The sequence below is a fragment of the Salmo salar genome, chromosome ssa02 (assembly GCF_905237065.1).
Source record: "Salmo salar chromosome ssa02, Ssal_v3.1, whole genome shotgun sequence".
Lineage (NCBI taxonomy): Eukaryota > Metazoa > Chordata > Actinopteri > Salmoniformes > Salmonidae > Salmo > Salmo salar.
The window spans coordinates 70,324,971-70,338,362 of NC_059443.1; the positions used below are offsets into that span (position 1 = coordinate 70,324,971).

A 13,392-nucleotide genomic window follows, 5' to 3' on the forward strand; every position below is an offset into this window, starting at 1 on the left:
GTCCCACAGTTGATCGTGCATGTCAGAGCAAAAACCAAGCCATGAGGTCGAAGGAATTTTGTGTAGAGCTCCAAGACGGGATTGCTCAGTTTGGCCAGCCGACCGATTACATTCTACAGTCCTGTACTATTCTGTTACATTGTACAGTACTGTACTATTCTATTACATTCTACAGTCCTGTACTATTCTGTTACATTATACAGTCCTGTACTATTCTATTACATTATACAGTATACAGTACTATTCTATTACAGTATACAGTACTATTCTATTACAGTATACAGTACTGTACTATTCTATTACATTATACAGTACTGTACTATTCTATTATGTTATACAGTACTGTACTATTCTATTACAGTATACAGTACTGTACTATTCTATTACATTATACAGTCCTGTACTATTCTGTTACATTGTACAGTACTGTACTATTCTATTACATTCTACAGTCCTGTACTATTCTGTTACATTATACAGTACTGCACTATTCTATTACAGTATACAGTACTGTATTATTCTATTACATTATACAGTACTGTACTATTCTATTACATTCTACAGTCCTGTACTATTCTGTTACATTATACAGTATACAGTACTATTCTATTATAGTATACAGTACTATTCTATTACAGTATACAGTACTGTACTATTCTATTACGTTATACAGTACTGTACTATTCTATTACATTATACAGTACTGTACTATTCTATTACATTATACAGTATTGTACTATTCTATTACATTCTACAGTCCTGTACTATTCTATTACATTATACAGTCCTGTACTATTCTATTACATTCTACAGTCCTGTACTATTCTGTTACATTATACAGTCCTGTACTATTCTGTTACATTATACAGTACTGCACTATTCTATTACATTATACAGTACTGCACTATTCTATTACAGTATACAGTACTGTACTATTCTATTACGTTATAATGTTAGATGATACATAATATATGTTTACTTGGTATGTTCATATACATTTATTATTGGTTTTATGACAAAGTTATGGTAATATTTTGCCTCAGTGTCCTGATGCAATGTCTCTTGTCGCTTTTATAAAAAACACAAAATACTGGAAACTATCAAGTGTGGATTGTGTTTAATAAACTGTTCAGATTAAACTTCATTGTCATTGTTTTCACCTTGTTAGAACAGTAACTTCAAAGTAGCTTTCAAAATCACACCTTTTGTACTGTACATACAGTAACTACAAATAAAACATTTACATTGGTTTGCATAGCAATAGTGGTTTATTCACTTCCATCATCATATCATCATGTCAGTACAAAATATACACAGACACCTTCAGAAGGAGCAATGTCCAGCACCTACAGTACACACACAACCAGTTACATTAAATATTACTTATTGTCATTTTTAAACACATCATGCATACACTATAGATGCTGTAAAGAGGTCAATGGAACACAGACCGTGGGGGATATAAGAGGGACGCCGGATTGGTGCACATTAAACATATCTGATATAACAAAGTGGATATTCATCAATCCGCCGTGATTTATGTATTGTAAACAGGCCCACAATGTGGCAACTAAAGTTTGATTTGAATATATTTGGCTGTCTTTGCTGCATAATTTAGAAGTTGTCCCTTTTCAGGTTTAGAAGGAGTGACTGATAAATGCTAACTCACCTTCATATAAGCTGGTAGCATAGCTAGCATACAGAAATCAGTGGTGTAGTCAAAGTAGTTTTTAACTGTAATGTAGTTAGTTGGTGACAATGACCTGAACATTGGGGTTGACATCACAGGAGGCTGCTGAGGGGAGGACGGCTCATAATAAAGGCTGGAATGGAGCAATTGGAATGGCATCAATCACATGGAAACCATGTGTTTGATGCATTTGATACCATTCCAACTATACCTCTTCAGCCATTACCACGAGCCCGTCCTCCCCAACTAAGGTGCCACCAACCTCCAATGGTTGACATCCATACAAGCGTTAAACTCTGATTTTTACCACAACATAGTACACATACTCTATACTGTAAATAAAAGCCTAAATATAGGTTCATTTTGCTGGGGGGGCAATGAGGAGATTTGGGATCTTTCCCTCAAGCGTTTCCATGGCAATTCGATTGTTTTGGTCGAGTTCCATTGACCTCTTTACAGCATCTTTTCAATGCTTTGAGCCAAAGCTGAAGAGACTCCTCGTCCTTAGGAGGTGGCTGCAAATCAAAAGGCGCCTCACAACTGCACTGCTCCTCAAAAAAGTTTGGTGGTCAAACACTCCTGCTCCATGAACAGCTTCCATTTCTGCCAATTACCGTGGCAACCCCTTACCCAACATAAAATGACCATTTTATGTTTGTAAAGTTGTGAGAAGCGATACTGAGTTAGTTAACTAGCTCCCAACTATTGGCCGGAAGTACTTAACCAGAAGTCACCCACAAAAAAACATAAACAGACCCCGCCCAGATTTCCATAGATAATGAGGTGAATAGGACACAATATGGATGTTTGGAGGGTTGTGGGTAATTCCGTCAGCCAGGGGATTCCATTCCAGAACATTGAGAGATGGAACATTCTGCAACGTTCGTTGACTGATAATAATATATCTCACAGTTAACAAGTTCAGACCAGGCGGTGAGATTATTGCCTGATTTAAAGCCTTTTGAGTCCACCATTTTGTCCAACTAGTAATAGAGAATAAAGGACATTATTGCATAGTGTGAATGTGATGTCATATAGAATGAGTGCTATGGTGTCCAATACATCGTGGCTCTTGAGTCCCTAACTGTTGTCTGACCATCCCAGGTAGGGGTGTCTCTTTTGGGGAGCAGAGATGGGCTAGAGGTGGATGAGAGAGTGGAGACCCATGGAGGTGTACCTATTGCCCACCTAACTGTTGTCTGATCTTCCCAGGTAGGGGTAGGGGGGGTCTAGGGCCTAGGGATGGATGGGAGAGTGGAGATCCATGGAGGGGTACCTTTTACCCCCCTGACAGCCTTAATGAGTCTGTGTTTGGGGATAGAGGGGAGCTAGGGGTGGAGGCTGTGGGGCTAAATATGGGAACCCTGTCCTTTAGGCCACACCCACAGGAAGTATCACTAAATGACGTTGTCAAACAGATGCATGGACTGCATGATGTTCTCATCCTAGACAGGAGTCAGGAAGGGACAAAAAGCACAACAGGTAAGAAGCAGTTAGAGAAAAGGTTTAAACAGTACAAAAGCAGAAACAGGTTCTTAAATAAATAAAAAGTTTAATATCCAATGTTAGTAAATTTGCTTTTTTGTTTCAATAACTTATAAAAAAGATTGGTGTGATTTTCCACACCTCATCATGTCATGGGGTTGTTCAATGACAGACATGTATTTGTTTAACCTATCACTAGATTCTTTCATTTCAGAGAGACAAAAAGATATACAGTTGAAGTCAGAAGTTTACATACACTTAGGTTGGAGTCAGTGAAACTCATTTATCAACCACTCCACAAATTTCTTGTTAACAAACTATAGTTTTGGCAAGTCGGTTAGGACATCTACTAGTAATTTTTCCAACAACTGTTTACAGACAGATTATTTCACTTATAATTCACTTTATCATAATTCCAGTGGGTCAGAAGTTTACATACACTAAGTTGACTGTGCCTTTTAAACAGCTTGGAAAATTCCAGAAAATGATGTCATGGCTTTCGAAGCTTCTGATAGGCTAATTGACGTCATTTGAGTCAATTGGAGGTGTACCTGGGGATGTATTTCAAGGCCTACCTTCAAACTCAGTGCCTTTTGCTTGACATCAGGGGAAAATCAATAAAAATCAGCCAAGACCTCAGAAAATAAATTGTAGACCTCCAGAAGTCTGGTTCATCATTGGGAGCAATTTCCAAACACCTGAAGGTACCACGTTCATCTGTACAAACAATAGTACGCAAGTATAAACACCATAGGACCACGCAGCCGTCATACCGCTCAGGAAGGAGATGCGTTCTGTCTCCTAGAGATACAAAACAGGTACAAAAGTATCTATAGCCACAGTAAAACGAGTCCTATATCGACATAACCTGAAAGGCCGCTCAGAAAGGAAGAAGCCACTGCTCCAAAACCGCCATAAAAAGCCAGACTACGGTTTGCAACTGCACATGGGGACAAAGATCGTACTTTTTGGAGAAATGTCCTCTGGTCTGATGAAACAAAAATAGAACTGTTTGGCCATAATGACCATCGTTATGTTTGGAGGGAAAAGGGGGAGGCTTGCAAGCCAAAGAACACCATCCCAAGTGTGAAGCACGGGGGCAGCAGCATCATGTTGTGGGGGTGCTTTGCTGCAGGAGGGACTGGTGCACTTCACAAAATAGATGGCATCATGAGGACGGACAATTATGTGGATATATTAAAGCAACATCTCAAGACATTAGTCAGGAAGTTAAAGCTTGATCGCAAATGGGCCTTCAAATGGACAATGACCCCAAGCATACTTCCAAAGTTGTTGCAAAATGGCTTAAGGACAACAAAGTCAAGGTATTGGAGTGGCCATCACAAAGCCCTGACCTCAATCCTATAGAAAATATGTGGGCAGAACTGAAAAAGCGTGTGCGAGAAAGGAGGCCTACAAACCTGACACAGTTACACCAGCTCTGTCAGTAGGAATGGGCCAAAATTCACCCAATGTATTGTGGGAAGCTTGTGGAAGGCTACCTGAAACGTTTGACCCAAGTTTAACAATTTAAAGGCAATGCTACCAAATACTAATTGGGTGTATGTAAACTTCTGACCCACAGGGAATGTGATGAAAGAAATAAAAGCTGAAATAAATCATTCTCTCTACTATTATTCTGACATTTCACATTCTTAAAATAAAATGGGGATCCTAACTGACCTAAGACAGGGAATTTTTACTAGGATTAAATGTCAGGAATTGTGAAAAACTGAGTTTAAATGTATTTGGCTAAGGTGTATGTAAACTTCAGACTTCAACTGTATATCCACGTCACTCTCAGAGAAAAAAGTAACAATGCAAGGTTTTACACAGTTAAATGTGACACATCATTACACACACATGAAGGTACCCATAAGCAATCATTTCTGATTGAAAAACACACATTTGTGGAAATAAACTTCACATTGTGACGTTTTAAATATTATTAAATCACATCATACATAATCACATCCTATAGAATCATGCTGAAATTTAACACATGCACACACAAGCATGCACTCACACAGACACGCAGACTGACACAGACACACGTAGACAGACACACTTACACACAGACAGACAGACACACTTACACAGACAGACAGACAGACAGACAGACAGACAGACAGACAGACAGACAGACAGACAGACAGACAGACAGACAGACAGACAGACAGACAGACAGACAGACAGACAGACAGACAGACAGACAGACAGACAGACAGACAGACAGACAGACAGACAGACAGACAGACAGACAGACAGACAGACAGACAGACACACACCTTTTGACAAGACTCCAGAAATTCCTCAATGGTGACCACGCCATCTTTGTTCTTGTCCATTTTCTGACAGAGTGAAACAGAGAAACAGTTGAATATGCTACTCTGATCCCTGGCCGTGACCCCACACTCCGAAGGGTGTCTCCGTGGGATATGCAACAAACACATTTCCATTTCACACCACACACTGTACAGGTTACACACCTACATCTGAAACAGGACAAATATAAGTAACCTCTATTTGACCTTTTGGTTGTTCACAAAGTCAGAATGCAACAATAAGGAGGTTATGTCTAGAGGGTCCTTTTAAAACCCTTTGTGAAAAACACTGGAGGTTGAATTATCTAACCCTGGGGCCTGGATTCAATTAGAAAACACTGGAGGTAGAATTAACTAACCCTGGGGTCTGGATTCAATTAGAAAACACTGGAGGTAGAATTATCTAACCCTAGGGCCTGGATTCAATTAGAAAACACTGGAGGTAGAATTAACTAACCCTATGGCCTGGATTCAATTAGAAAACACTGGAGGTAGAATTAACTAACCCTGGGGTCTGGATTCAATTAGAAAACACTGGAGGTAGAATTATCTAACCCTGGGGCCTGGATTCAATTAGAAAACACTGGAGGTAGAATTATCTAACCCTGGGGTCTGGATTCAATTAGAAAACACTGGAGGTAGAATTAACTAACCCTGGGGTCTGGATTCAATTAGAAAACACTGGAGGTAGAATTATCTAACCCTGGGGCCTGGATTCAATTAGAAAACACTGGAGGTAGAATTATCTAACCCTAGGGTCTGGATTCAATTAGAAAACACTGGAGGTAGAATTATCTAACCCTAGGGTCTGGATTCAATTAGAAAACACTGGAGGTAGAATTATCTAACCCTAGCGCCTGGATTCAATCAGAAAACAATGGAGGTAGAATTATCTAACCCTAGGGCCTGGATTCAATTAGAAAACACTGGAGGTAGAAATATCTAACCCTAGGGTCTGGATTCAATTAGAAAACACTGGAGGTAGAATTATCTAACCATAGGGTCTGGATTCAATTAGAAAACACTGGAGGTAGAATTATCTAACCCTTGGGCCTGGATTCAATTAGAAAACACTGGAGGTAGAATTATCTAACCCTAGGGCCTGGATTCAATCAGAAAACAATGGAGGTAGAATTATCTAACCCTAGCGCCTGGATTCAATTAGAAAACACTGGAGGTAGAAATATCTAACCCTAGGGTCTGGATTCAATTAGAAAACACTGGAGGTAGAATTATCTAACCCTATGGCCTATATTCAGTTACAAAACACTGGAGGTAGAATTATCTAACCCTAGGGCCTGGATCCAATTAGAAACCACTGGAGGTAGAATTATCTAACCCTAGGGCCTGGATCCAATTAGAAACCACTGGAGGTAGAATTATCTAACCCTAGGGCCTGGATTCAATTAGAAACCGTGCTAAAGCATTTAAAGGTCATTTCCAATTGAGCTGACATCTTCTCAGTTTACCTTGAATGTGCTCTCCACTAACGCAGTAACATGGCCTTTAAAATGTGCTGTTGTCTACAAGCAGATTAGGATTGAATCAAGGTTTAGACATGTGGTTAGTTGTGTTACCTGGAAGAAGGTGTTCATCTGATCCTAGATCTGTGGTTAGTTGTGTTACCTGGAAGAAGGTGTTCATCTGATCCTAGATCTGTGGTTAGTTGTGTTACCTGGAAGAAGGTGTTCATCTGATCCTAGATCTGTGGTTAGTTGTGTTACCTGGAAGAAGGTGTTCATCTGATCCTAGATCTGTGGTTAGTTGTGTTACCTGGAAGAAGGTGTTCATCTGATCCTAGATCTGTGGTTAGTTGTGTTACCTGGAAGAAGGTGTTCATCTGATCCTAGATCTGTGGTTAGTTGTGTTACCTGGAAGAAGGTGTTCATCTGATCCTAGATCTGTGGTTAGTTGTGTTACCTGGAAGAAGGTGTTCATCTGATCCTAGATCTGTGGTTAGTTGTGTTACCTGGAAGAAGATGTCGACGTGCTCCTTGGGGGCGTCGTTCTGCATACAGGGGTACGTGCACGTCCCCATCATATCATAGATAGAGCTCATTATATCAGTCATCTCCTGAAACACACACACACAGAGACGCACACAGAAACACACACAGAGGCACACATATTCATTTTCACACACACAAACACGCACGCACGCACACACACACACACACACACACACACACACACAGAGGGGAGGATGGGGGAATAGTTAAGAAGAGAGAAAAAACATATTTGCACACACATACACACATACACACAGTTGAAGTCGGAATTTTACATACACTTAGGTTGGAGTCATTAAAACTCGTTTTTCAACCACTCCACAAATTTCTTGTTAACAAACTATAGTTTTGGCAAGTTGGTTAGGACATCTACTTTGTGCATGACACAAGTAATTTTTCCAACAATTGTTTACAGACAGATTATTTCACTTATAATTCACTGTATCACAATTCCAGTGGGTCAGAAGTTTACATACACTATGTTGACTGTGCCTTTAAACAGCTTGGAAAATTTCAGAAAATTATGTCATGGTTTTAGAAGCTTCTGATAGGCTAATTGACATAATTTGAGTCAATTGGAGGTGTACCTGTGGATGTATTTCAAGGCCTACCTTCAAATTTAGTGCCTCTTTGCTTGACATCAGGGGAAAATCAAAAGAAATCAGCCAGAACCTCAGAAAATAAATTGTAGACCTCCACAAGTCTGGTTCATCCTTAGGAGCAATTTCCAAATGCCTGAAGGTACCATGTTCATCTGTACAAACTATAGTACGCAAGTATAAACACCATGGAACCATGCAGCCATCATACTGCTCAGGAAGAGGACGTGTTCTGTCTCCTAGAGATGAACGTACTTTAGTGCGACAAGTGCAAATCAATCCCAGAACAACAGCAAAGGACCTTGTGAAGATGCTGGAGGAAACAGGTGCAAAAGTATCCATATCCACAGTAAAACGAGTCCTATATCGACATAACCTGAAAGGCCGCTCAGAAAGGAAGAAGCAGCTGCTCTAAAACCGCCATTAAAAGCCAGACTACGGTTTGCAACTGCACATGGGGACAAAGATTGTACTTTTTGGAGAAATGTCCTCTGGTCTGATGAAACAAAAATAAAACTGTTTGGCCATAATGACCATCATTATGTTTGGAGGAAAAAGGGGGAGGCTTGCAAGCCAAAGAACACCATCCCAACCATGAAGCATGGGGGCAGCAGCATCATGTTGTGGGGGTGCTTTGCTGCAGGAGGGACTGGTGCACTTCACAAAATAGATGGCATCATGAGGACGGACAATTATGTGGATATATTGAAGCAACATCTCAAGACATCAGTCAGGAAGTTAAAGCTTGGTTCCAAATGGGTCTTCCAAATGGACAATGACCCCAATCATACTTCCAAAGTTGTGGCAAAATGGCTTAAGGACAACAAAGTCAAGGTATTGGAGTGGCCATCACAAAGCCCTGACATCAATCCCATAGAAAATTTGTGGGCAGAACTGAAAAAGCACGTGCGAGCAAGGAGGCCTACAAACCTGATTCAGTTACACCAGCTCTGTCAAGAGGAATGGGCCAAAATTCACCCAATGTATTGTGGGAAGCTTGTGGAAGGCTACCCGAAACATTTGACCCAAGTTAAACAATTTAAAGACAATGCTACCAAATACTAGTTGAGTGTATGTAAACTTCTGACCCACTGGGAATGTGATGAAAGAAATAAAAGCTGAAGTAAATCATTGTCTCTACTATTATTCTGACATTTCACATTCTTAAAATAAAGTGGTGATCCTAACTGACCTAAGACAGGGGACTTTTACTAGGATTAAATGTCAGGAATTGTGAAAAACTGAGTTTTAATGTATTTGGCTAAGGTGTATGTAAACTTCCGACTTCAACTGTACATACATACACACACACACACACATCGTACCATACCTCTTTGGTGATGAAGCCATCTTTGTTGAGGTCGTAGAGGTTAAAAGCCCAGTTGAGTTTCTCTGTGACAGAGCCTCTCAGGATGATTGACAGGCCTGTGACGAAGTCTTCGAAGCTCACAGAACCATTCTTGTGGGTGTCAAACGCTTCGAACAGAAAATGAGCGTAGGTGCTGGAGTCTGAAACAGAGGGGAAAGGGAAAGGGGGATACCTAGTCAGTTGTACAACTGAATGCATTCAACTGAAATGTGTCTTCCGCATTTAACCCAACCCCTCTGAATCAGAGAGGTACAGGGGGCTGCCTTAATCGACATCCACGTCTTTGGCGCCCAGGGAGGAAGTGAGAGAGGGGGATACTGAGAGACTTAAAGGCTGAGAGCGAGAGAAAAACCTTGACAAAGTACAGGCTCAGTGAGAACAGCCTTGCCATTGAGAAGGCTAGACAAAGGAAAACCTGGCTCCCTGCAGAGGAAAGGCTGTGCAACCACAGCAGAACCCGAGACAGAGCTGCATTTCCTGACAAAATGTCAAAAATATAAAACAATTAGAGAGCTTAATTTCCCTAAATTTGAAACCCTTATTCAAGGTTTCAAAGACCTCTCTGATGAGGATAGGCTACCCGTCCTGTTGGGGGAGGACGCAGAGAGCTGTGGGTTGGCAGCGCACTACATTGCTGCCTGCCATAAGATGAGGGACAGTGTCTGACAGACCAACCAACCTGCACATGTCCTCTATGCTTATTGTTATTGTTGATTGTGTGGTTATTTTGACCCTTGGTTATTGTTGTTACTGTTGTCCCGTTGACAATTTTGATCATAATTATTAATTATGTTAGTATTGTAAATCTCTAAGTAAGATTTGGCAATATGTACATTGTAACGTCATGACAATAAAGCAAATTGAATTGAATTGAGAGAGAGAGAGAGAGAGAGAGAGAGAGAGAGAGAGAGAGAGAGAGAGAGAGAGAGAGAGAGAGAGAGAGAGAGAGAGAGAGAGAGAGAGGAGAGGGGGAAACAGAGAGAGAGAGAGAGAGAGAGAGAGAGAGAGAGGGGGAAACAGAGAGAGAGAGAGAGAGAGAGAGAGAGAGAGAGAGAGGAGAGGGGGAAACAGAGAGAGAGAGAGAGAGAGAGAGAGAGAGAGAGAGAGAGAGAGAGAGAGAGAGAGGAGAGGGGGAAACAGAGAGAGAGAGAGAGAGAGAGAGAGAGAGAGAGAAGGGAGAGGGGGAAACAGAGAGAGGGAGAGACGGATAGAGAAAGAAAGAGACATAGAAAAAGAGAAAAACTTACACAGGATTTCATGCACGGGTGCAGCACACACACTTAAAGACACTCACCTCCCTGAGGAAAGAACTGGGAGTAGATTAACTTGAATGTCTCTTCATCCACCACACCACTAGGACATTCCTATTGAACAACAAACAGAATGTTAGAACACACAGAGATGGAGAGACAGAAAGACACCACTAGGGTCATTCCTATTGAACAATCAACAGAATGTTAGGACACACAGAGATGGAGAGACAGACAGACACCACTAGGGTATTCCTATTGAACAATCAACAGAATGTTAGGACACACAGAGATGGAGAGACAGAAAGACACCACTAGGGTCATTCCTATTGAACAATCAACAGAATGTTAGGACACACAGAGATGGAGAGACAGAAAGACACAACTAGGGTCATTCCTATTGAACAATCAACAGAATGTTAGGACACACAGAGATGGAGAGACAGAAAGACACAACTAGGGCATTCCTATTCAATAATCAACAGAAATAACACAAACATAAAAACAGAGAGAGAGAGAGAGCCTGTGTGTTAGAGAGGGAGAGACAGCGACACAGAAAGAGAAATTGAGAGAGGGGGTTCAGAAAGAGAGAGACAGAGACAGAGAGATATAATGTGTTTGTGAGACAGAATGAGACAGAGATGGAGAGACAGAAAGACACCACTAGGGTATTCCTATTGAACAATCAACAGAATGTTAGAACACACAGAAATGGAGAGACAGACAGACACCACTAGGGTCATTCCTATTGAACAATCAACAGAATGTTAGGACACACAGAGATGGAGAGACAGAAAGACACCACTAGGGTCATTCCTATTGAACAATCAACAGAATGTTAGGACACACAGAGATGGAGAGACAGACAGACACCACTAGGGCATCCCATGACCACTAATTCCCTGAAGTATTTACATTGTATATAACTGACAGTAATACATAGTGGAACCATCATCCATGCAGCCTGAGGGACATCCCATGACCACTAATTCCCTGAAGTATTTACATTGTATATAACTGACAGTAATACATAGTGGAACCATCATCCATGTACATGTTGTTTATTTACTAGCCATTCTTTTTATTTTTTATAATATTTTCATAAACTTATTTTTATTTAATTAAATGTATCGACTGTAGATTCCACAATACAACAGCAGTAGTGTTGTACCTGAATACATGATTCCACAGTACAACAGCAGTAGTGTTGTACCTGAATACATGATTCCACAGTACAACAGCAGTAGTATTGTACCTGAATACATGATTCCACAATACAACAGCAGTAGTGTTGTACCTGAATACATGATTCCACAATACAACAGCAGTAGTGTTGTACCTGAATACATGATTCCACAGTACAACAGCAGTAGTGTTGTACCTGAATACATGATTCCACAGTACAACAGCAGTAGTGTTGTACCTGAATACATGATTCCACAATACAACAGTGTAGTGTTGTACCTGGATACATGATTATATGTACTATTATTATTACTACTGACATAAACTGTATTCATTATCCTCATTGCACTGTACTATATTTACTGAAATGCTGTACCACTATACTGCTTTGACAATATCTACAAATTGTATTTCATGTCAATAAAGCAATCTGAATTGGAATTGGAATTGGACAGACAGACAGACAGACAGACAGACAGACAGACAGACAGACAGACAGACAGACAGACAGACAGACAGACAGACAGACAGACAGACAGACAGACAGACAGACTGACTGACTGACAGACTGACTGACAGACTGACAGAAAGACAGACAGAAAGAGAGTCCTCAGGGACAGACAGACAGACAGACAGACAGACAGACAGACAGACAGACAGACAGACAGACAGACAGACGAGACAGACAGACAGACAGACAGACAGAGAGAGAGTCCCCAGGGACAGACAGACAGACAGACAGACAGACAGACAGACAGACAGACAGACAGACAGACAGACAGACAGACAGACAGACAGACAGACAGACAGACAGACAGACAGACAGACAGACAGACAGACAGAGAGAGAGTCCTCAGGGACAGACAGACAGACAGACAGACAGACAGACAGACAGACAGACAGACAGACAGACAGACAGACAGACAGACAGACAGACAGACAGACAGACAGACAGTCCTCAGGGAGAGACGTACATTCTTGAAGCCCCTGTAGAGGATCTGTAGTTCTCTCCTGGTGAACTTAGTCTGTTGTAGTAGCTGGTCCAACCCCTCTGGTCTATAACACACTGTTGATAACTCCCCATCCTCCACTACACTGTCTGTAGGAGGGGGGGAAGAGAGAGAGGGAGGGGAAGAGAGGCATGGTTGTTATGCTTAGTAACTACCCCCTATTGTGTGTGAGAAAGAGGAAGAGAGAAGAAGAAGTGAAAGAGATAAAGATAGAAGACGGTGATACTCAGTTTTTTGTTACCAGTGGTGTAAAGTACTTCAGTTAAAATACTGTACTTTAAAGTAATACTTAAGTCACTTTTGGGGGTATCTGTACTCTACTTTACTATTCATATTTTTGACAACTTTTACTTCACTACATTCTTACAGAAAATAATGTACTTTTTACTCCATACATTTTCCCTGAAACCCAACAGTACTCCATACATTTTCCCTGACACCCAAAAGTACTGGTTACATTTTCCCTGAAAC

The 13,392-nt window shown here is 40.9% G+C and overlaps 1 protein-coding gene across 1 annotated transcript; it reads right to left on the reverse strand.

The window, feature by feature from the left end:
* Positions 1-1,102: 1,102 nt before the first annotated feature.
* LOC106593526 (Kv channel-interacting protein 2) lies at positions 1,103-13,047 on the reverse strand (the record flags this gene model as incomplete). Its single annotated transcript, XM_045713273.1, has 6 exons — positions 1,103-3,135; positions 5,464-5,526; positions 7,469-7,573; positions 9,438-9,616; positions 10,771-10,840; positions 12,886-13,047. Coding segments are annotated over 6 exons (627 nt in total), but the record flags the coding sequence as incomplete, so codon positions are not given.
* Between the last annotated feature and the right edge of the window lie 345 nt (positions 13,048-13,392).